At 34.1% G+C, this 26,389-nt stretch overlaps 1 protein-coding gene across 1 annotated transcript in view; it reads left to right on the top strand.

Moving 5' to 3' along the window:
- The first annotated feature begins 10,624 nt into the window (after window positions 1–10,624).
- The window catches only part of LOC126881487 (rhomboid-related protein 3-like), a 78,534-nt gene continuing 62,769 nt past the window's right edge, over window positions 10,625–26,389 (top strand). The window contains exon 1 of the mRNA XM_050645772.1: window positions 10,625–10,894. Within this exon, the coding sequence (XP_050501729.1) occupies window positions 10,754–10,894 (141 nt within the window). The 5' untranslated portion in view covers window positions 10,625–10,753. The remainder of the gene's footprint in view (window positions 10,895–26,389) is intronic.

Below are 26,389 nucleotides of genomic sequence, written 5' to 3'. Positions count from 1 at the left end.
ATTTATAACGTTCATGGATTATATTCGTTTGTATGTTATTTCGTTCGGTGTAAATAAAATTTGTGTATTATCTACCTATTATTGGTTTTTATTTTAACATTTTAACCTGAAAATGGTAGTGATAATCGGAGGATCTTGAAAGTTTTTCTGTCGAAACAATGCATTTTTTGAGACAAAATATTTCACAAAAATTAACATTAATTTTATAAAAGTCAGACTGTCGGTCTGTAGTTAATTTACATATTATATTTTTATTAACTAAATTTAAACATCAGTTAGCCCACAAACGATGCTTTGCGTTTCCACTCCTTCTTACAGGTCTCCATAATCGATACTATCGATGGTTGCATTCACAATGACACTGATAATAGGAGGTAAAAAAGGCGGGAAAATTCAAAAAAAACGTGCACAAGATCGAGAAAGTTGAGAATGTCGAAACAAAAATTGACAACAAAATATTTATTATCAAGTCGGTTTGACTTTCGTAGAATAAGGACTATTGCTAGTGGAAAATTATGTGGAAAAATTCTCGATGGGGGGGGGGGGGGGGGGGGGGTAGAACCCCCAAAACCCCCCCTGCGCACGGGCCTGCACAAAATGGCTCATTTTTTATGTCTCGAATTTCCTAAACCTGTTATCCGATTTAAGTGATTTTTTTAATATGTTATAGCTTTATTCTTGAACAATATCACTGTGATAATATTGTTGCCACATAGGTAAATTATCATTGTTACCAGGTGCACCAATCAAACTGTGTTTTTTTCTCAAAGTTCATCACACCCTGTGGAATATTCTAGCATTTATGAAATACAGAAATTAAAACCCAACTATAGCCTTAGGTTTTCTTAACATTCTGTTTTTTGATTCATTCGCTTATGTTGGATAATAAAAAAGTTAGGTACTTGAACAACTAGCAATGTGCGACAAACTTTAAGGGGTAATTCTGCATGAAAAAATCATGGCCGTTTGCTTTATAAACATATGTCCGCAAATGCTTCGTTTCCGAAATACCGGATGTTGAATTTTTCCTTACAAACTGACGATTTATTTATTGCTCCAAAAACCGGTTGAGATATGGAAATGAAATTGAGCAGGTTTTAAGAGGTTGTTACTGCCCATTATTTGACATATAATTAAGAATTTTATATTCACCATTGGCGTGCATACGGGTAATATTACCCGTCAAATTACCCATATGCACGCCAATGTAGAGTATAAAATTCTTAATAGCATGTCAAAAAATGTGCAATAACTCTCTCTTAAAACCCACCAAAGTTCATTTGCATATCTCAACCCGTTTTAGAGCAATAAATAAATCGTCAGTTGGTAAGAAAAAATTTAACATCCCATATCTCGAAAACGAAGCTTTTGCAGACATATGTTTATAAAGCAAACTGTCATTATTTTTTCATGCAAAATTACCTTTTAAGGTTTGTCGCACTTGTATGATGTAAAAACACCCTGTATTAATGAAGAACGTGGATAGTTGTTAAAGTACTTAACTTTTTTTATTATCCAACATAAGTGAATGAATCAAAACACAGAATGTTAAGAAAACTTAAGGCTATAGTTAGTTTTTAATTTCAGTATTTTATAAATGCTAGAATATTCCACAGGGTGTGGTGAACTTTGAAAAAAAAAACACAGTTTGTGTGGTACACCCGGTACACAATGATAATTTACCTCTATATCAACAATATTATTACAGCGATATTGTTAAAGAATAAAGCTATAACATATTAAAAAATCACTTAAATCGGACAACAGCATGCACGCCAATGTAGAGTATAAAATTCTTAATAGCATGTCAAAAAATGTGCAATAACTCTCTCTTAAAACCCACCAAATGTCATTTGCATATCTCAACCGGTTTTAGAGCAATAAATAAATCGTCAGTTGGTAAGAAAAAATTTAATAACCCATATCTCGAAAACGAAGCTTTTGTAGACATATGTTTATAAAGCAAACTGTCATTATTTTTTCATGCAAAATTACCATTTAAGGTTTGTCTCACTTGTATGATGTAAAAACACCCTGTATTAATGAAGAACGTGGATAGTTGTTAAAGTACCTAACTTTTTTATTATCCAACATAAGTGAATGAATCAAAACACAGAATGTTAAGAAAACTTAAGGCTATAGTTGGTTTTTAATTTCAGTATTTTATAAATGCTAGAATATTCCACAGGGTATGGTGAACTTTGAAAAAAAAAACACAGTTTGTGTGGTACACCCGGTACACAATGATAATTTACCTCTATAGCTACAATATTATTACAGCGATATTGTTAAAGAATAAACCTATAACATATTAAAAAATCACTTAAATCGGACAACAGGTTTAGGAAATTCGAGACATCAAAAATTACCCATTTTGTGGGGTGGCCGTTTTTGTGCCGGTCAGTGTATATTAAAAGTTTATTTCTAGTTTCAGTTTTTTTACCACCTAGCAGTCAATACTTTTGACGAAGTTTCAGATTAATTTGTGCTTTTACGTGGGTTTCCCGTATCAACTTATGATACAATTTTAAGAAGAGATATTCGACTTCTGTCCTAGTTTGCAGGGAATATTAATATTAAATAAGAACAGCCTCGAAAGTCCACTTCTAGACATAAGCCTTGTGTGCAGCTGTGGACATAAGGCTTCTCCTTACTTAGTCTTCTTAAATTGCCAGTCCATCGTATAGGTGGTCGACTTTCTCCTTAACTTCACTTGTGACATATCATTCTAGCTATGTGTCCTATCTGTCTTCATTTATTCTGGCTATCCTTTCGTTATACCGATTTTTTTGTTCAGTTTATGGGTCTAATTATCTCTTCCAATTCTGTTCGTGTCCTAATTATGTATATTTATATACGAGTTCTATTTCTTGGCCATAAATACTGGTTGGTTACTAAATTTGACATTATTTTTCTTTTCGGAAAAACGAAAGAATCTGAGAACCTGACTGACTCTGGAACAGGAAACAGTTGCAAGCTACAATGAATACATATATCTGGGAATAAAACTAACGAGTACATGACGAAACAAAAAATATATTAAAAAACGGATAGTAAAGGGAAAACAGGTGATAGGAGCCACGAATTCAGTACTGTGGCAAAAAAATATAAAAACAGAAAATAACAGACGAATTTACAACACAATATTATAACCAGTGTTAACCTATGGAGCTGAAGTCTGGCAATTAACCAAAAAGTACAACGACAAATTACTAGCAACTGTGATGGATTTTTGGAGGAGGTCAGCAAGAAGATCTAGACTAGAACACATAAGATACGACGACGTTAGACAACAAATGGGAATAGAAAGAACAATGATATATGACATCGAAAAGCAACAACTAGTATGGTACGAATACGTTAGACGAATAAAGGACAGAAGAATTCCAAAAATGCGTTAGAATGGACCCATAGAAAAACGAAAAGGAGGAAGACTAGCAACTGCGTGGATAAAGGGCATCTCCAAGGCGATGTCTAAAAAAAATCTAAGAGAAAAAGACTGTCACAATAGAAAGGAGTGGCGATTAGGAACGGAAAGACGAAGAACGCTATAAAAACCGGTTTAATATTTTTTTTCTTCTCGAGATGTTTTATTTAAACCTATTTTCTGTAAGTACAACCAGTTCCTGTATCCTGTATCATCTCTCTTGCCATTCCTAGATCTTCGGCTAATAAAAGTGGTTTAGATATTTTTTCTATCCTCATACTTTAATATATCAATTATTATTTCACTACATGTATCATAATGAGGTTCATTATGATACATATTTTCATTACGATACATATTTTTAACCGATAGAATCGCGATATGGCATTTGCGATGAAGGTGGCACACGCGCAGTGACCCATGGCGATTCAATATTTACGCTTTGACAGTTTTCAATATGCAAACAAACTGGCTAATTTAAAAATATTAAATCTTTTTAAGAAAATGTCTGATAGGTCTGATAGGTCTGGATCCCGCGTATGAAAAAAAAGTTGATTAATAGCAAGCTGAAAATTTGTTAATAGCTTAAGGGTGTCTAGACGGACAAACTTTGATATATGGGAACACTGGAACAGTGGAAGTTTTAATTGTGGAACAGGTTAAAAATTTGGAACGGTCAGACCACGAAAACGGCACATGTATTTTGTCCGACAGAACAGAGTTACGGCAAAAGTTACATCAAATTTTACCTAAGATATACGTAAAAAAGTCACAGCGATGTTACGTAACAATTTTACGTTATTTCTACGTAACCTTTTTAACGTCACAAAAACGTCACTTTTTAGGAGAATTTTCGGTATAAATGATATTTTATAAATAGGACTTAAAATTATTGTGTAAATAAAACCACATACATGATGCTGACACATTTATTAAATATTTGAAATAAACATTTATTATATATTTGACTTTTATGTGAGAGAAAGAGACAAAATTATTAATAGCTACTTTATATTTCAATACATAAACATACCCTTGAAGTAATCTTCATTCGTAAACTGCACACTTTCATATAAGGACTAGGCTGCTTCCCCATTTTTAGAAGATATTTCCATACATTTCGTTTTTCAACTAAACTGTCATTGAATAGAATTCTATTTTGTTTATCCTATTTAGGGAAAGAATGAAACGATAAATTACTACTACTTTAGGTACGCTTTATCCAAGAATCACATTGAGGCACACAACAATAATAATTCGATTTTTTTTTACATAACTCCATACTCCATAAGAACAAACACGATTTTAATCACGGAAATGTAAGGTTAGGTATTAATGAAAGGTTCAAAATAAATACGCGATGGCGCTGCAATCTCAAACGAGATCTTATGCGTGTCTATACCTACCAAAAATCCACGTGTTAGAGACGAATAAATTCATACGCATTAAAACCTACCAAGAGCCACGTTTCAGAAACGAATAAATTCGTACGTATAATATACGTATTAAAATTTTGTATCAGTAACGTCATTTTTTGATAGATGTTACGTAACAATATAAAAAAAACTAAATTTAACGTTAATGTAACGTTATCGTGCTAGCTGGGCTGTTCGGAAAGTTTAAGTCTATTCTGTCGGACAAAATAAATGTGCCGTTGTCGTGGTCTGACCGTTCCAAATTTTTAACCTGTTCCACAAATAAAACTGCCCCTGTTCCAGTGTTCCCATATATCAAAGTTTATCCGACTAGACACCCTTAAGCTATTAACAAATTTTCAGCTTGCTATTAATCAACTTTTTTTTCATACGCGGGATCCAGACCTATGAAGACAATAGGGATATTAAAAATTTATCCTCAAATTCATTTTAATGATTTTACCTAAAATTGAAAATATAACTGTACATATTAACAAAATAATTAATTTAACCATATAACTACTTAATTTGTCTGCGTTACAAAATTAATAAATTTGAATACAGTTGTTATTGCGACTGATCATAGAAAAAATCGTGTATACAACTTGCATTTAATTATCATTATGAAGCTAGTATGAAACTCGCTGCTAGGCGGCTCGTTTCGTATCCGTCATACTCGCTTCATAATGACCATCATAAAATGCTCGTTGCATAATATACTATTACATATCTATTTTATTCGCTCTGTCGGTATGCACACAAAACATATACATTTGGACAAAATATGGACAAAACAGAATATGGACTTTAAGAACAAAGCGCTATCAGATATTGGTGTTGCAGGTCATGTTGCAATTCTGTTTAGATCTGCAGATATGCATTGGGAGACGTATGCAATGTCACATCAAACCACAGTAATAAAAGTAATAGTCATGTCCTTGGCAGTCTTTCCATCCCTATATCAACCCTCATCATTCTGCTGAGGTCCAAAATATCCCAGCGGTGAGAGCACCCCCAATAGTTTTCTATTTTGCTGACGTCACAAAATCGAATTTCATAATGGGAGAATCGATGGTTGCTAGGCAACGTGACGTCACTAAAATATAATTCTATTTTGCCTGCTCCCACTACAGCTTATTACGGCAAATCAAGCCATTAATTTTGAAGTTCCGTATATAAAACTGGACATCTTCTTCAACCGAATAAGTCAATGAAGAGAGCTGGCAAAAACGCTAGTACAACGTGGGCAACTATTTTAAACCACGGCACTTAAGTTTAACCAGGCCCAAACCCTAGTATTATCCTACCCAAACCCCAAATTCCTTTCCTATATCCCCCCTCACTTGCCAAACCGTCGTGCCAGCGCGGCGAGTTATTTATCGGCTAAGGGAATAAACCCCGACAGAAAATTCTGGTCCTCCTAGCAAGGGGGTTTAGCAATGGGCCAGCAACTCATTCTTGGAAAAATATTTTTACGCTAATAATACCGAAACCAAGCCTCGGAATACGGATGGAACTAAAGGACGACGACAATGGCAACGAAAACGGACACTGATTTGTGGTACTTGGAATACACAGGGAATTAGAAATAAAATCGAAGATGTTATCGAAGAAATGAAGAAACACAAAATGGACTTTGCTGTACTCTCTGAAACAAAGAAAAAAGGACAAGGAACTCAAAATCTGGATAGATATATACATATACATACAGGAGTTAATAAGGAAGAACATGCAAAAAGAGGAGTATCAATACTTATATTGAAGAAATACAAAAAGAACATATCGAACTGGCAAGCAATAAATGAAAGAATCATAAAGGTCAACCTCAACCTGAAAGGATCAAAAATGACAATAATAGGCACATACGGCCCGAATGATGATGCACGCGTAGAAGAAAAAGGAAAATATTATGAAGTCTTAGATGAAACTATTTCTCAAATAGGTCAAACAAGGGAAACTATTATACTAGGTGACCTAAATGCAAGAACTGGTAGAAGAATAAACGATGAAATAATAGGACCATATGGAGAAAACACTACAAACGACAATGGCAATAACTTAATAGAAATGTGTAGACACAATTCACTAAGGATCATGAATGGGTATTTCAAACATAAGGCAATACATACATATACATGGACTCAGCCTACAAGAAACTTGAGATCAGTAATTGATTACCTAATAATGAAACAAAAATCTAAAATAAAAGTGCATGACGTAAGAGTGTTTCGAGGAGCCGAATGTGGAAGTGACCACTACTTAGTAAAAGCCAAAATGATACTACCTCTAAGCGGAAATTGTAAACACCAACAAAATCAAAACATAAACGAAAATCACTCAGTAGAAGTTAAACAACTGCAGTACAATCTAACAAGTTTAGACAACGATAGTACTAGAGAATTGTATAAAAAAAGATTAGAGCAACAACTACCACAGGAATTCAAACATAAAACAACAGAAGAGCTACATAGAATAATAAAAAAAGGAATACATCAAGCCGCCAAAGAAGCCTTAGGTATAAGAGAAAATAAACCCAGAAAGACAAATAATTGGTGGAATGATGAACTACAGGAAATGAAAGAACAAAAGCAAAAATTATATCACAGATGGCTGGGAACAAAAGATCAAGAACATAAAAGAGAATATAGAGAAATGGTAAATAAATTTAAATCAACGGTAATAGAGTCAAAAAATCAAAGCTGGGAAAGAAAATGTCAGGAATTAGATACGTACATCGGCGGCCGCAAATCAAGAGAATCCTGGAGGTTTATAAAAAACATCAGATCCAACAAAACAGAACAAATAGCCATACACTCCATAGAACCTGAAAAATGGGAAAAACACTATAAAACACTGTTAGTAGAAGAAAGACCGGAATACAAAAACATAGAACAACATGAAGTCCTGATTCAAGGGGAGCCATTAGCAATCAACGTAGAAGACACTAAAAAAGCTGTATCACTGCTGAAAAATGGACGTGCTCCTGGTCCAGAGGGGATATATGCAGAGTTAATAAAAAATGGAACCAACAAACTATTCGAGATTCTAACAGAAGTTTTCAATAGGCACTTGCATGGAGAACCAGTGCCACAAAGTTGGAAAGAAGGATGGATTACATCTATCCATAAGAAAGGAAATAAGGAAGATTGCAATAACTATCGGGGTATAACTGTTACGAGTACGCTTAGCAGATTATATGGAAGAATTATAAAAGAACGCATATGCGAAGAATACCGCCCTTTTGAGTCAGAAGAACAAAACGGATTCAGAGCAGGACGATCCACAATAGATAGTATTTTCTGCTTATCCCAAATACTTGAGAAAAGAACACTGAGATCTCGAGAAGTGCATTTACTCTTAGTCGATTTAACAAAAGCATATGACACCGTGCCGGTTGCGAAGTTGTGGAAAGTATTGGAGAAAACCAGTATCAGCGTTACACTAATCGATGCTATTAAAGAGCTTTATAAGAACACAATAGCAAAAGTTAAAATAGGAAAAGAGGTGTCTAATGGTTTTCAGGTAACAAAAGGACTTAAGCAAGGTTGTTGTTTATCTCCCATACTGTTCAACATATATATCGATGAAGCACTCAGGCACTGGAAGAAGAAGTGTAAAGGGATGGGGCTATCTATTGGGGATGAAACGTTATATACGTTGCACTATGCAGATGACCAGGTAGTTATTGCCCAAGACAAAGAAGACCTGGAGTATATGGCTAGAAAACTAATGGAAGAGTACAAAAAATGGGGCCTCGAAGTAAATGTCCAAAAAACACAATATCTTTGCGTAGGAGGAGAAAATAATCCAGATGACCTCGACTTAGAAGATGAAACTATTAAGAAATGTGACCAATGTACATATTTGGGGGTAAAACTGACAAAGACAGGACGAAGTGATGAAGCCATAAAAGACAGAATAACCAAAGGAAAACAAGTTATAGGTGCGTTGAATTCAGTATTATGGCAAAAAAATATAAGACCGGAAACGAAAAAACGAATATATAATACCATATTAAAACCAGTAATCGTCTATGGCTCAGAAGTGTGGCAGTTATCACAAAAACTTAAAGGTAACCTATTGGCAGTTGAAATGGATTTTTGGAGGAGAGCAGCGGGAAAGTCTAGATTAGAACATGTGAAAAATGAGGACATCAGGAGACAAATGAAAGTACAAAGATCAATTATAGAAGACATCGAAAAACAACAACTAATATGGTACGGACATGTTAGACGTATGGGGGAAGAAAGACTACCCAAAAAGATATTAGAATGGGTACCACCAGAGAAAAGAAAACGAGGACGACCACCAACAACATGGATCCAAGGAATCTCAAAAGCAATGTCAGCAAGAAATCTATCTGAAGAAGACTGGCAGAATAGACAGGCTTGGCGAACGGGAACCCAAAGGCGTATTACGCTGTGAACGGGATATATATATATACTTAAGTTTAACACGGGACACCCGAAGTAAAGAGGCGTAAAAGATTTAGAGACGGAGGCTAAAAAGTGGTCCCTTTTATATTATTTTGTTATGTTAAAAAACTAGGTCACGTTATATTTTTATTCTTTATATTAACCTTCGGATGACCAAGCGGGGGAAATTGTGACCCCAGCGTAAGTTTTTCTTTAATAAATTCAAAAGTATTTTCAATTTTTAACTCATTATTTTTTTATTTGACTTTAATATCATTCTAGATATCCTCATATTTTGAAATAAAAAAAAATTCCCTATATTTTACGAATAAAAAATATATTCTGAAGGTAATGTTTAAGTAAAATACCGTCTATTATGTGTAATTCCAAGTAGTTTTACGCTAATGACGTCGACTTTGCAAAGTAACAAGACACTTACTCAACATACACACTACACATGACACTAATACTCATGTTGTGACTTCCTGAATGACATAAAGTCCATGCCATAAAAAAATTAAAAAAAAAACTTAATTTTTTTGTTAATTGTCATTTTGACATTTTTGACCTGGAGTCATTTTCCCCCCCTTGGTCATCCGTGTAACAAAAAAAGGTTGGTCATCGGAAGGTTAATATCTTATTTGTTGCTTATTATGTAGGCAGGGGCGTCATTTGATAGGTTTAGTGGGGCATTTGCCCCCCCCCTGATCCTGAAATTTACAAAAAATAGATCAATTTTGTATTATGTTTGCATATATAATAGGTGCGTTCGCGGGTACAGTTGACAAATTGTCGCCGACAATTTCTAACCTCACTTAATATAAATAATACCGTTAATAGATAAATATACAAGGTCTATTTACTTTTAATTAATATTAATAACTAATTATTAAATTATACTAGGCAAATATACCTTGTATATTTATCTATTAACGATATTATTTATATCATTTTAAAGTGCGCATGCGTTTTGCTGCTAATTTGTCGCCGTCTAGTCGCCGACAGGCTCCCGCGAACGCACTTATTGTATTGTATATATAATGCTTGCCCCCCCCCCCAATATTTCAAATGACGCTCCTGTATGTAGGTAACAGGAGGAGGACCTTGCTCGTCTTGAATGCGTGTAGGACAGTTTCCTGTCCTCCCTTTTTTGAGAAAAAAACCTACCTAGAACCCTACGTAGATATGTTCTCTATGTCCTTGAATGTGTCCATAAAATGGATAAAAGAATAAAAGTATATATAAAAACTCTCATTTGTCTCAGATAGTAACAACAAAATTTAAAACCGGCAACTATGCATCGATATGTTTTCACATAGCTGTTCTTTATTTATAAAAATAAAACTCCACATGCTCCAAGAATTTACTCAGTTAAAACTGACAAGCCGGTTTGAAAGTTGCCAATAGCGCAACAGCCAATCTACAGTTTGTTTTGTTACGCAAATGTGTTTTAGTTGTGATTTAAGAGTGCAGTTTTCTTAATTTAGTGTAAAAAAATGGCAGAAGAAGAAAGAAATGGGGAAGAAACTGTGCAAGCAGAAGAAAATGAGGAAGAAACTGTGCAACTTCGAACACTCACTTGGAAAATCTTAAATAATCCTGAATTGCATGAGTTTTTTAAGAGTGTTTTTAATCGCGTAAGTATTTTAATTAAATTCTTAAAAGGTTAATAAAAAATGAATTTAAATAGTTCATTTAAATATGGTCTATTAGAATAACCCTGACCCTTATAATTCGTAACTATTAGCTTGAGTGAACATTGCCCAATATTGTGTTAATTTATTTTTTATTTCTCTAACTCTAAATATATCGATTTTTAGTAGGTATAGTGGGGAAGTTTAGTACATTTTTCGAAAATATGATTTTCATTTTTAAATGATACTTAACGGTACGGTGGAAAATTATTTGGTTGTATTACGGTTGAAAATTTAGTAGTAACGTTTGTTGAGTTTTGGTTGTTTATAACCGATTATTTTGTCCTTGGAGGATGTATAATTTGTATGTTTGGATGTATATGCTTTTTGTGTGAGTCAGTGAGAGAAGATTTTTGTTGTAGAGTTTTTTGTTTTGAACGCCTTGTTAGCAAATCAACAACGTTCATTCTTTTCAATAAACATTTTTGAGAAAGCACTTGAAGCCTGGTCGGCGATTTGGATTCCCAGTTTTTTTAATTGAAATGGTACTTTTTCAATCCTTTGGTGGGATGTACTGGGAATTCTCTTATTGAGGTATCCGTTGGTGTGCTGGAAATTTGGGGCACGTAAAGATTTGTCTTGGAAAATCCTCTAGAGATTAATTCGATGTTTATTGATGGCCAGGCTGAGAGTCGTGTAATAGACCCTTTTGTATGTTAAAGGGTGTTCCGGTATTCAGTAATTGTATGTATTTATCGATCCTGAGGCTTTAAAGAAGTAATAGAAGTACATTTATTTACCAGATTTACATTTATTCAGTATATTGGAAATAATAAATTTGGCAGATTTATTTAGAAGTTCGATATTTGACGTGACATTTTGACAAAATTTAAGGAAGATTGCAGTGTGTTTATCCAGGCAAATTATTTTTTTTATTGAAGGAAATAAGGACGGTAATAGATTTTATTTTATTTTATGGGAGAAAACAAGAAAGAACAAGGTACAATTTAGATTGGGTTAAGGGGTCTAAAAAGGGGACTAAAATACAATGATTTTTATATTTATGTGAAGGAAACAGCTGGTTCTGGTTTATTTTTTTTTAATTAATTACTTACTTTTGTTCTTATAAACTATTGAAATCAAAATTAATATTTGTATGTAAAAAGGGACTTAAAATTTTGTTGACATTATATTCTCTATAGTTATCTAGTGTTTTATTTGAACTGTCATGTCTCATGCTCATCTAAATCAAACCAACTAATTAAAAATAATAATTCCGACTGAGAAATAGCTGTGGTACATTTTTGGCGGCCAACTTAAGGGGCTTTTCAACCACCCGAGATTTTTATTTTTTTTTTAGATAGTTCAAGTAAGACATAGGTTACGTAGAGTTACAGGAGTTGAAAATTAATAATCAAAAGTTAAATGTACTTTTATTTAAAGTGAGGTAGAGGTTTTCTTGTCTTATTTTTTTTTGTGTATTTTAATTTCTCTAAAAGAAAATGTCGTTTAAACTTGATGTTGACCGTTTGGTCAAAGACGAACTTGAAGTTGAGTTGCAAATGAGAGGTATTGTTTTGACTAATTGTAAGGTAGAAGAGTTAAAGAGTACTTTGCGTAGTTGCCTAGTTTTAGAAAAATCTGGCAAAATCCCTAACTTTGATTTACCTCCTGATATTCCTGCTGAGTTGACAAGTTGTGAAAATAAATTAAAAGAGATTCTGAATATTATTAATGCTTTTACAGGTACTACAAACCAAATAAGAAGGATTGAGACTAAGTTTGCACATCTTTCAGGTAGATTGAACCGTATTCACAGTACAGACACTGATGAAATGTCAAAGCGTTCTGCATTGTTAAAGAAATTGATGGATTTGATAGGTGAATATACTACTAAGTCTAATGTTTTGAAAACTAGTAATGTTGTTTCTGTAGAGATGCCTACTGATCCTAATTTTTATCATCATATTGATTTATCAGGTCTTAATTTAAATGACCCTAATGGTAATTCTACCCCTACTCGAAATATTTCTGCACCGAATGTGAGTAACCAAACAAATCAAACTTCGAATTCAACAGTTAATCCCATTGTTTTCTTGCCATCTAATAGTGACTTTCCTTCAGAACCTGTATATAAGTGGGGAATTAAGTATTCTGGTAAACCGCAAAATTTTTCTGTATTTCTTGAAGAAGTTGAGGAGTATTGTAGGTCACGTAATGTAAATAAAATTCAGTTATTTTCTTGTGCTAGAGATTTATTTACTGGTAACGTTTTAGGTTTTTATAAATTGTATAGGAACTATGCTAGCAACTGGGATAGTTTAGTGAGCTTAATGAAGGAAGAATTTACCCTTTCTGCAGATGAGATCTGGCAGGATATTCTTCATACTACTCAGGAATCTAACGAATCTATTGGTATGTTTGTTGCCAAGATGACCAGTAAGTTCGAACAAATGCCAACACCAGTTCCGAACAGTTTAAAAATGCAGGTGTTACTTAAAAACATTTTACCTTTTTATCAGGAAAGATTAACTTTAGTCGAAGTAAAGAGTCCTTTTGATTTAATTGACTTGTGTCGAAAAATTGAGCAAACTCGAATTAATATTGAGTCGTTTAAGCCTTCTTCTAGTAGTAGAGCTAATTCTTCTCATCACGTTGTACAAGAAGTAGAGACGTTTGTATCTAAATGCTGGCGCTGTAATGAGTATAGTCACGTGGTTAAGGACTGTAAGAGGCCAAAACGTGTGTTTAGATGCTTTGGTTGTAACAAAGAAGGTTTTACTAAAAATAATTGTCCTCAATGTAATTCACAGAATCGTAGCAATAATTTTATCTCGAATCGGAATAGACAGTTAACGGTCGATAAGGAAGAAGGTAATGATAATTTTTATTCATTTAAGTTAGTTTTAGATTATATTTTAGCACAGAGTAATGACAGTGAATGTCCTTATGTAGAAGTTGATATCTTAGGTAAGACAGTATTCGGTTTATTGGATTGTGGAGCCAATAAAGTTTTTGTAAATATGCCTACATGGGAGATTTTACGTAGTTTAGGTGTACATTTAAAAACTGTTCCAGATGGGTCTTGCAGAGTTGCGGATGGTAGTCAGAGTCCTTTATTAGGTGTAGCTTCGGTGCCTATAAAACTTCGTGATGTTGTTAAGGTAATTGATGTTTTCGTTTGGCCACAGTGTAGACACTCTTTAGTACTAGGTGTAGATTTCTGGGTGCGAATGGGTATTGTACCAGATTTACGAAAAGGAGAGTGGTTTTTCTCTTCGGAAGTTATGAGTGTTCCAGTGGTTAATTCGATACAATCGGAATCTGAACTTCTACCAGAGCAACGTAAACAGCTTAACGAACTCGTTGATTCTTATTTTTCTAGTATCGACCCAGACAAATTAACTTGTACTAATGTAGTTCAACACAAAATTGTAGTTAGTCAACAAGAACCAATCAAGCAGAGGTTTTATCCGGTATCACCAATTAAGCAGGGTATGATCAACAAGGAGCTGGAGAAAATGCTGAAGCTTGGTGTTGTCGAACAGTCACACAGCGGATGGTCTTCACCAGTGTTGCTGGTACCTAAAAAGAATGGGGAATGGCGTTTTTGCGTTGATTTTAGGAAAGTAAATCGTGTTACTGAGCGTGATGCTTATCCTTTACCCTATATAAATAGCATTTTAAGTAAGTTAGGTGGAGCTAGATATTTGTCAACAATGGACATTAAGAGTGCCTATTGGCAGGTGGGTCTTACTGAAGAGAGCAAGCAGTACACGGCGTTTACTGTGCCAGGGCGTGGACTTTTCCAGTATTGTCGTATGCCTTTCGGATTGCACAACGCTCCAGCTACGTTTCAAAGATTAGTAGATAATCTATTAGGTCCTGAACTCTCTGAGTATGTTTTTGTGTACTTAGATGATATATGTCTGGCTACGTCAACTTACGATAAACATGTCGAAGTCTTGACAGAAATCTTTGCCAGATTGAAAAAAGCCAATTTGACCCTTAATAAAGAAAAATGTTCTTTCTGTGTGTCAGAACTTAAATACTTGGGTTATGTTGTTAACTCTAGTGGTCTGTCTGTAGATCCGGCAAAAGTAGAGGCCATTGTGAATCTTCCACGACCCACCAATGTCACTGAAGTCAGAAGAGTCCTTGGAGTTATAGGATGGTATCGTAAGTTTGTAAATAGTTATTCAGATCTTATTTCACCTTTGTGTAGATTATTACAAAAGAACAAGAAGTTCGTTTGGGACAAAGCTTGTGAGGAAGCTTTTCAGAGTATTAAAGACGCTCTTGTCTCAGCACCTATTTTGTCTAGTCCTAATTTTGACAAACCTTTTTACGTACAAACTGATGCGTCAGCGTATGGTCTTGGAGCTGTCCTTACTCAAAAGTATGATGAAACTGAACATGTAATTTGTTATTTGTCCAGAACTCTAAATAGAGCCGAGAGAAACTATAGCAGTGTTGAGCGTGAATGCCTCTGTGTTTTGTGGGCGTGTGAAACTTTACGAGCTTATCTAGATGGTTATAAGTTCTACGTAATCACTGATTGCTACTCGTTGTTATGGTTGGACAATTTGAAGGACCCTCAAGGACGACTTGGTAGATGGGCCTTACGTCTGCAACAGTTTGACTATGAAGTACTGCATCGCAAAGGTAAGGATCACATAGTTCCTGACACCCTTTCGCGAGCTTTAGAACTACCTGTTGATAGTGTACATATGATAAATTCTGTAGAAATAAGTAATGTTCAAGCAATAAACCCCGAATGTGACGAATATGATTTTTCTTCTACCAGTGATAAATGGTATAAGAAAATGTGTAATAATGTAAATAAAAATCCTTTAAAATTTGTCAGATGGAGACTAGCAAATAATAAGTTGTATAAATATATTGATCAAGATTTTCCGAGTTTAAGAGATGATTGTGAATATTGGAAACTTGTAGTTCCAAAAGATTTTCGAGATAAGATACTTCAGAGGTGTCATGATTCTTGTGTTTCAGGTCATTTAGGTATCTACAAAACATTTCATCGTGTATCTCGCCTTTTCTATTGGCCTTTTATGAAAATGGACATTACGAAATATATAAGGAAATGTGAGGTTTGTTTAAGGACGAAGCCTGAACAGAAAAGTCCTGCAGGACATATGGGACAGGCTGTCGAACCCACAAAACCTTGGGAGATCATCAGTATGGACTTATTTGGACCATTGCCCAGAAGTTCAGCTGGTAATACTTGGATTTTGGTAGTTACTGATAAGTTCAGTAAATTTCCTCTTTTATGCCCTCTGAGAAAGGCAACTGCCATTTCTATAAGTAAAATTTTAAAAGAAAATGTATTTTTTTTGTTTGGTGTTCCCAGAGTCTTAAAATGTGATAATGGAAGTCAGTTCAAAGGTAATATTTTAAGATCTTTTTGTCAAGAGTTTGGAATCAGATTTCTTTTTACTCCAAATTTTACCCCTCATCCAAACCCTACTGAACGAATTAATCGTATCATGAAAACCATGTTGATGGCTTATGTTAAAGATAATCATAGGTTGTGGGATGTTAATTTACCTGAACTAGGTTGTGCTATTAGAACTGCCAAACATGAGGTGACAGGTCAAACACCATACTTCATTAATTTTGGTTGTGAGATGATGACTCATGGAAGTGAATATCATCTAAAAATAGGGAATGAAGAAAATAAACAACGTGTGTATGATCGTTCTAAAAATATGAATAGGTTGAGAGACTGGGTTAAGAAGCGGATTGATAAAGCTTCAGATAACACCAGAGAAAGATATAATTTAGGAAGAAGGGATGTTCATTTTAAGGAAAATGATTTAGTTTGGAAAAAGAACTATGTTCTTTCTGATAAAGCTAATTATTTTACATCTAAGTTTGCTGATAGATTTGTTGGACCTTTTAGAGTAAAGCGTAAGGTTGGTTATTGTACATATGAATTAATAAATGATAATGGTAAGTCTATTGGTCACTGGCATGTGAAAGACTTGAAACCTCACCCACAGAACTCTGATAGCCACGTTGAATCGGATTCTGATGTAGATAGTGTAACATAGTATGTATTTTTAACAAGTTTCTTTGGGATTCAATTCAAAGAAACTTAATTTTCTTTCCGGAAGGAAAGGTGGAGTTATTACGGTTGAAAATTTAGTAGTAACGTTTGTTGAGTTTTGGTTGTTTATAACCGATTATTTTGTCCTTGGAGGATGTATAATTTGTATGTTTGGATGTATATGCTTTTTGTGTGAGTCAGTGAGAGAAGATTTTTGTTGTAGAGTTTTTTGTTTTGAACGCCTTGTTAGCAAATCAACAACGTTCATTCTTTTCAATAAACATTTTTGAGAAAGCACTTGAAGCCTGGTCGGCGATTTGGATTCCCAGTTTTTTTAATTGAAATGGTACTTTTTCAATCCTTTGGTGGGATGTACTGGGAATTCTCTTATTGAGGTATCCGTTGGTGTGCTGGAAATTTGGGGCACGTAAAGATTTGTCTTGGAAAATCCTCTAGAGATTAATTCGATGTTTATTGATGGCCAGGCTGAGAGTCGTGTAATAGACCCTTTTGTATGTTAAAGGGTGTTCCGGTATTCAGTAATTGTATGTATTTATCGATCCTGAGGCTTTAAAGAAGTAATAGAAGTACATTTATTTACCAGATTTACATTTATTCAGTATATTGGAAATAATAAATTTGGCAGATTTATTTAGAAGTTCGATATTTGACGTGACATTTTGACAAAATTTAAGGAAGATTGCAGTGTGTTTATCCAGGCAAATTATTTTTTTTATTGAAGGAAATAAGGACGGTAATAGATTTTATTTTATTTTATGGGAGAAAACAAGAAAGAACAAGGTACAATTTAGATTGGGTTAAGGGGTCTAAAAAGGGGACTAAAATACAATGATTTTTATATTTATGTGAAGGAAACAGCTGGTTCTGGTTTATTTTTTTTTAATTAATTACTTACTTTTGTTCTTATAAACTATTGAAATCAAAATTAATATTTGTATGTAAAAAGGGACTTAAAATTTTGTTGACATTATATTCTCTATAGTTATCTAGTGTTTTATTTGAACTGTCATGTCTCATGCTCATCTAAATCAAACCAACTAATTAAAAATAATAATTCCGACTGAGAAATAGCTGTGGTAGTTGATAACAAGGAAGAAAGACTTTTTAATATAAGAAAGGTAGCCCATTTGACTTAACACATAGGTACTTAATTTACTTAATTCAATTTTATTGGCTTGAAATTGGATCAAAATAAGAAAGCCTTTTTAGTATCATTTTGCTGGTTTTAAGCATTGTTTTAAATACCAAATACATATGCAATTGGTTTGACCACGGTGTGCCATATTTCTTTATAACTGTGAAATAAACTAACCAATGCCCTTAATAATAATAATTTTACATGTTTCGTTCTATACCTCAGACGCTCTTTCCGTGAGAAAACACGCAGGTGTATCACGTATCACTGTAGGCACTTCTTGTTATTATTGAAAACTATGTACCTTGTACCTACAAGAAATTGCATCATTGGATAATAACATCGTTATATCGGTTACATTAGAGGAAACTCGTCATGTATTTAGATTTTTTAATCAATGGTTTATGCCTCCCTGTTTCTAGCCCCTTAATTCAGTAGATACCATGCTCAATCCACATCCGATTTTTTCTGTTTTGTATGTATACACCGTTCTTAGGCGTCAACGCCCTTCGGTAGGGATCTATGGAGGAGTATCACCAAGCCGGAAGCCCTTATCCCTTCCCGTACTGCTCCTCCATAGGCCGATCAGACGCCAGTTTATTCCAGACCAAGCCGTAGACTCTATTGAGTTTTATACTACGGCGTTGGCCTTTTTATAAATTTCATGACCTAGCTGAGGCTCGAACCAGCGACCGCAAATCGCAAATCCACTAAACTTGTCGATCGACTGAGCCCCAGCTAACTGGACCGTCAAGACCGACTTTTTTTCTGTTTTCCCTTTCTTAATTTTTTGAATAATAAGATTTTGAATTATTAATAACAGACTAATAGGCCCATTGCTTGTTTTGGGCCCATTTTTTTCATTGTCTTCAGGATATCACGTCAGGAAAAAGTCTACTATAGGTACCAAAATCGGTGGAAATGAATAATTGCACTTTAAAGTGTATAAAATGCATACAAAAGTGCATAAACATGTCAACATAAGTATAGTAAGGATTTTGTTATTTAGGGGGTTTTTGGGGTCACTGAACACGAATCAGGAGCGTCATTTGAAATTTTGATAGGGGGGGGGGCAAGCATTATATATACAATACATTTATATGCAAACATAATACAAAATTGATCTATTTTTTGTAAATTTCAGTAATTTTCAGGGTCAGGGGGAGGGGTAAATGCCCCCCTGCCCCCTATTAAATGACGCCCCTGACACGAATACAAAAATCAAAATATCACAATAGACTTAGATGAATGTCAGATTGTAACTGTCGAGGAATAACCAGAATCAAACGGCATATAGATAACTAGAAGAATCCAAGTGACTTGGTCAGCAGTATAGGAAGACTCCAAATTGTGTTTTGTTGAAAAACAAAAAGATACCAATAAATCTGTTGAATATCCTTTTCTTTATATTTACCTATTAATCTTTTTGTTTTTCAACACAACACAATTTGGAGTCTTCCTATACTGCTGACCAAGTCACTTGGATTCTTCTAGTTATCTATGCCGTTTGATTCTGTTTGACTAATTTTATCGTGTGACCTGACCTGACCCTACATATACATACTCATTGACAGTTACGATCTCAGTTTCATCTAAGTCTATTGTGATAAGTGAAAGTTATCCTCCAATACCAAATTATTCTATATGGTCCATATAATGTTCAGAAAAAAGTCACACCATTTTGAGCGTCGGGTTTGGGGGGGGGGGGGAGAGGGGAGAGAAATCGGTAAATTCGTAGTTTTTACGTTTTTCGTCAATCTTTCTAAAACTATGCGGTTTAGCATGAACAACCTTCTATACAAAAATGTTATACATTAAATTTGAAATAAAAAAGGACCTATGAATAATCCTTCTAAAATGAACGGGTCCAAAGTTACGGAGGTATTATAGTGTAATTGGTCCAAAAAAACGCCTAACCCAGACATCCAAAGTAAAAGTTTTCCTCTAACACCAAATTGTTCTATATGGTCCACATATTGTTCAGTAAAAAGTTACATCATTTTGAGCGTTTGGTTTGGAGGGGGGAGATGGGGGAGAAGTCGATAAATTAGTAGTTTTTTTACGTTTTTTGTCAATAGTTCTAAAACTATGCTTTAGCGTAAACAATGTTCTATACAAAAATGTTCTACATAAAATTTAAAACAAAAAATGTCCTATACATAATTGTTATAAAATCAACGGTTCCAGAGTTACGGAGGGTGAAATGTGGTGGTTTTCGATACTTTTTATATTATTTGGACAATTGATGATGATTTTGGGTGGTGAGGTTGACGTTTCTTTAAGGGCTTATCACTAATATATCATCGGCCACTAAAATAGCAAATTTTATTTACAAAAAAATCTCTTTCGTCAGTAATAATGTTAATTGCCCAAAATATATAAAAAGTATCGAAAACCTCCACTTTTCACCCTCCGTAACTCTGCAACCGTTGATTTTATAACAATTATGTATTGGACCTTTTTTGTTTTAAATTTTATTTAGAAAATTTGCGTATAGAACATAATTTACACTGAATCACAGTTTTAGAAATATTGACGAAAAACGTAAAACAACTACTAATTTACCGACTTCTCCCCCATCTCCCCCCCCCCAAACCGGACGCTCAAATTGGTGTAACTTTTTACTGAACAATATGTGGACCATATAGAACAATTTTGTGCTGGAGGAAAACTTTTACTTTGGATATCTGAGTTAGGCCTTTTTTGGACCAATTATAATATACTATCTCCGTAACTTTGGAACCGTTCATTTTAGAAGGATTATGCATAGGGTTTTTTTATTTCAAATTTAATGTAGAATATTTTTGTATAGAAGCCTCTTCATGCTAAACTGCATAGTTTTAAAAATATTGACGAAAAACGTAAAAAACTATGAATTTACCGATTTTCCCCCTCTCCCCCCAAACCCGACGCTCAAAATGGTGTGACTTTTTTCTGAACATTCTGTGGACCATATAGAACAATTTGGTGTTGGAGGATAACTTTCACTTTGGATGTCTGGGTTTGGGTCTAGTTATACCATACTATATCTAGTGTTGCTTATGAGTACCATACATATCATCGGCAAATCTGAGATGGCTTAAAAATCTGTCATAGATTTTAATTCTGCGTTGTTCCCAGTTTAACTTCTTGAACAATGAACCTCTTTATTTAGAATTTGTGAATGACAATAAGGCATTCAATTCCGTAGAACTATGGGCCGTATTGGAAGGAAGGAATAACGCAAGGATTGATTTCAGATATATAATACTAATACTCCTAAAATATAAATATATGTTACAGTTCAAGTTGATTCTCAGTTAAAAGTTGACTATTTCTAGTTCGAGTCAACTTCAACTAAAACGAGCAGTACGAGTTGATTTGAAAAATTTAATTCAACTTTTACTAGTTGAAGTAGACTCTTCCAAGAGTTTCATTGTATTCGTTACATTTTTTGATAAGTGCCCGTATTGTATGTAGGTAGGTGTTCTATGGTACTATAACCTTTGCGAAACCCTGCTTGTTCAAATACTGATAACTATCGAAGTTATTTGATAGTATGTGGGTAATTATTTTGGTAAACCGTTTCTACGGATGTGGAAACAGGCTTATTGGTCTGTAATTCTCTCGTAAAAGTATCTGTCTATTTTGCCAAGAGGTTGGAATATCACCCCAAAGGGACACGTGTTCATTAAAATTTTAACTGCTTCCAAAGTTGGCTCCACTTACTTTTATTATATCGGGTCCGGACATGTCATTATGGCTCCTCTACACATCGGCAGGCGCGTCCGCGGACGGCATCTGTGGATGCATCCGCAGATGTGTAGATGGGGTAATTTGATCGTTTGTTGTTTATACATCACGTCGGCGGACGCGTCTGCGAAATATCCGATTGTTATCGGTTTTTTCAGCAAAGATCAAAGGGTTTCGGTGCGAACGTCCGATGCCTCTCCACATTAGTTTTCGCAGTGAATTCAAAGTAGATATTGTGTCTCCCAAGAATTAACACAGACTGAACGATTTACAGATGTGTACAGATGTGTGGTCAGCTCGTGAAAATACATCGGCAGATGCATCCGCAGACGCGTCTGGCGATGTGTAGAGGAGGCAGAATTTCAGCCCAGTATCGGGCTACGTCGGTTCCATCTTTGTTGGCGAGCCACAAATCTTCGAGGGTACACCGATGGAAACAGTTTCTGCATGTAATAAGATATTCCATATTTTGTCTTTCTCCACAGTTACAGTTCACATCATTTTTGTCTATTTTCCCCCATTTCACCATGTTTGATTATACTGGAGCGACCCCCGTTCTTAGCATATTCATACTTTTTCATGTTTTAAAGTCTAGAGACTGGCCGGTCCATTAAACCTGGTGAAGAGGAAAATACTCAGGCGGTTCATCGTTCATCCTGCACTGTTCCAAGGAAGCTTTTCCTGGATTTTAGTCGCATTCGTGGTATTCGCGCTATTTTCTTTGTGCTCTGCAACGCCTCTGCGTGTTGAGCGTTGTGCAAAACCTTTTTGCACTTACCTCTACCGAAAGTATACTTTCCGGACCTAATTGTAGGGAGAAAAGTTGTACTTTTCCTCCCTAGGGCGGAAAAGTACTTTTCTTCCCTAGGGAGGAAAAGTAAAAGTGACGTCATGGTATTTCATTCATGAATTATAACTTATTGACGCCCTGTACAATATCTATGTTCTATTACGTAAGTATCTATACATTTTAACGTTTATTTATAAAACACCCTGTATTTTACAGAATGGTAAAAAACAGTAAATTGTTATTTTGATTTAACAATGTTTACATTAATAATTTGACTTATATTTGACAGTTGACAGTTATATTGTACCTACTTGTTAGTTTTAGTTCTAATAAATTTTGTCGGTTAGTTACATAAATAAATTAAGTAAAAATGAAAAAATGAGACTTGTTATTTGAGGAAGGTAGAAAAACCATAGGTATAACATGGGAGTAAAGTGCCTCTTCCTCCCTCAAATGATTACTGCCCTCCGCTACGCGTCGGGCAATAAACTTCATTCTCGGGAGGAAAAGTAGCACTTTCCTCCCTTGTTATACAAATAGCTATTGCTTTATATAGATATGAGAGTGGAATTGGTTTCATGCACCTCATTACTATCCTGCATGTCTCATTTAGCGCGGTATCAACTTGTTTGGCCTTGTTTGACCTCCAGCTTTTTCATTTTTCAGGTGTTTTAAATCATTTTTAACTTCCTCGTTAGTAATTTCTGCTAGTGTTTCAGATCCTATATTTAGTAATTTTTCTTTCCATATCGTGGTTTTCGCGTTTTACAACGCTCGATTTGGTTTGATTGGCTACAGTGGGTTTTGGTACAATGAATTCCTGTTATAAGAAATCAAAATATTTGCAATTACCTAACACATCGTGTATCGTTATCGCATTCTATTAATAAAAATTTATTAATAAATAATGATTCTTATATCATTTTAAAATTAGAACTTATTCTGTTATTTACGTCTTCCACCTGTATGATTAATTTTGAGGCAAGGAGATATAAAGTAATGCACCCAAAATGTAAATTTAAAAACCTAATTAATGTAAACAAATAAATCATGTTACTACGTTAAATGTAGTCAGTTCCGGTCGCCCAGTCAGACAGATAAGCCAGTCAATTGTTTATAAACTACGATAATTTTGTGTTTTTGTAACCACCAGATTTACTAGAAATTACTTACTGTGTAGAAACAAAAATTAAAAAAGGAGAGGAGGTATGAGGTTAACAGTACTGATGATGAACCGTTTAGATCGAAAACGTTCTATTATGTAACCCTTTAAGGGACTTTGTAAATTAAATATACCGTTTATAAAGGATTTTAACTATTTTTTGTGATTAATGGTATACAGCCGACTACAGGAAATTATTCTTTCTTGTGGATTTAGAAAAACGCATATTCTAATATAGACATAAAAATTTCGTTACAAGAATACAAAGTTGTTTTGTGTTATACAGGGCATTTAAAAAATTGTAACCAAATTTCGATGCGAATTTTAACAAGTTCATTGTCTGGTATAACTGAAAAGTTGTACAAAAGCATGAATATGTTGTATTTAACCATAGTTTTTAAATGGTCATCAACCAAATCAATCAATGAAAGAAAATAAATCATAAAATGACTGCCTTTGCTAATACTCTGTAAATGTAGTACAGGGTAAGTTAAGACAAAAATTCATTATTTTCATTTTACCATCATCATAAATACAAAAGAAAAACGTAAACCGTAGTGAAATAAAAAGGTAAAAATCGAAATAATAGAAAAGAAAGACAACAGATAAAAGACAAAATTTAACAAAAATAAGAAAAATACAAAGTCCAGAGGATAAATGTTAAACAGTCAAAAATTGGATAAAGAAAAGCTGGAACAAGTTCGGAAAAAAATGGAATGAAACAGTTAAGAAGATGTAATAGTTATTTTCCTAACAAGTGCAGAAAGTAATTTTTTCCGCACGCGACTGCAGTTTGCCGAACGACGCGAAGCGGGAGTTCGGCTAGCAGTCGAGTGCGGAAAAGAGACTTTCTGCAAGAGTTAGGAACAATATTTTTTCTAAGAGTCTTTAAAAAATTACCAAATCTTAATCAATTAATTTAATTAATATGAAAATACATACACAAATTAATTCTTTGACAAGGTTGTCAAAACCAAACTTTCAATATAATTAGTTAGCATGACGACGATCTTGGTTTCCATGACGATGATTCAAAACGACTGTTATTGTCTACCGATTTGACTTTCGAATATTATGTCAAAATAATTGTATTTCAGCGAATTGTCCCGTTAATTTCATTAAAACAGGAACACAATAAGATACATGTGAAATAAATTAGTCAATAATATCTAAATATTAGTTTATTGCACGTATTATAATTACTTTAAGGCCATATTAACATATCTAAATTAACACGCGTGCGGAAAAGTAAAAACCGCGTGCGGAAAAGTAACACGCGTGAGGAAAAGTGAAACTTTCTAAACTAAAATGCGTGCGCGACAGTAGACATTTTTGCACGCTCGTAGAAAAAATTATTTTATAGACTAATATCTTTTAACGAAAAGCCTACGAAGTAAGAAAGGAATAAAGCTGAGACACATTCTGGTGAAAGCCATATCCAATGACAAGGATACAGTGGAAAATGGAGTGACTATTTCGAACAACTGTTGAACGGAGAGGCAAGGAAAAGAAGAAGGAAAATGAAAACAGCGTAATTGGCGGATCAGAGGAAAACACTGAGAAAACAGAAGTTATACAGGAAAGAGAATTAGAGAAAGCAATTGAGAAAGATCAAGACTGGGAAAGCTAATAGGGACGATGAATTTAGTTCAAAAACGTAGAAATATAAATATACAAGAAAAAGCAAAGAAAAGTTTATTATACATCATAAATCTAATATGGCAGAAAAAATTAATATGTACCTACCCGCACCCCAACCAAAATTTTTAATGTTTTTGCTGAGTTTCTTAATGTACATACCTACTGTCTTGTTGATGTTTTTTGGGAACTTTCAAAACTTTTTAAATTGTGGAAAAAAATTATTCCACATTTTGAACAACGGGATCTCTCTTTTGTAGTGGTACTTTTAAAATTTTGATCATAGCTCTGATGATGGCTTTGTAAGGCAAAGTGCTCAGCTAGGAATTAAATGCTTAAACACGTTTAAAGTATATAATATATTCGGTTCCATGACATGTCGTAACGCGACAGTTCACAACCGGACAATTGGTAACGGACAATTTGTAACAGCGACAGTTCGTAACGGCGACACTTCGTAACGGACAATTCGTAACGTCCAAATTGAATTATGCTATTTATTTTTGTTAACGTGGAAACTACTGTTATTACAGTTATATATAAAATTATGTTTATCAATTTAACGATTCTGTATCAGAAAAAAACATTTTTAGGCATTTCATATTTTGTGTTTCAGAATATAATAAAAGTATTTAAAGACACGAATAAAAATTATTTAAAGAAAATACTTTACTTAGAAAAATGTTTACTTAGAAAGTTAGAAATGTGTAAAGACGGTTGTCGGCTTAAAGACTTCACGAATTACTTCTGTTATTCTGAATTATTCCTGTCTAAGTAGGTATATGACAATTTAAGGAACAATAAGAGGGATAAACTTTTAAAAACATTGTTAAAAGTTTGTATGTATTTTAATATTTAAAGTTTGTATGTGTGTTTAAAGACTTTTAGTATATTCTGAAACACGAAATATAAAATGTGTTAAACATGTTTATCCAGGTACCTACTATTTC

Source organism: Diabrotica virgifera, chromosome 3 (assembly GCF_917563875.1).
Source record: "Diabrotica virgifera virgifera chromosome 3, PGI_DIABVI_V3a".
Classification (NCBI taxonomy): domain Eukaryota; kingdom Metazoa; phylum Arthropoda; class Insecta; order Coleoptera; family Chrysomelidae; genus Diabrotica; species Diabrotica virgifera.
Note: the sequence above shows the minus strand (reverse complement) of the source record. Positions and strands in the feature narration are given on the sequence as shown.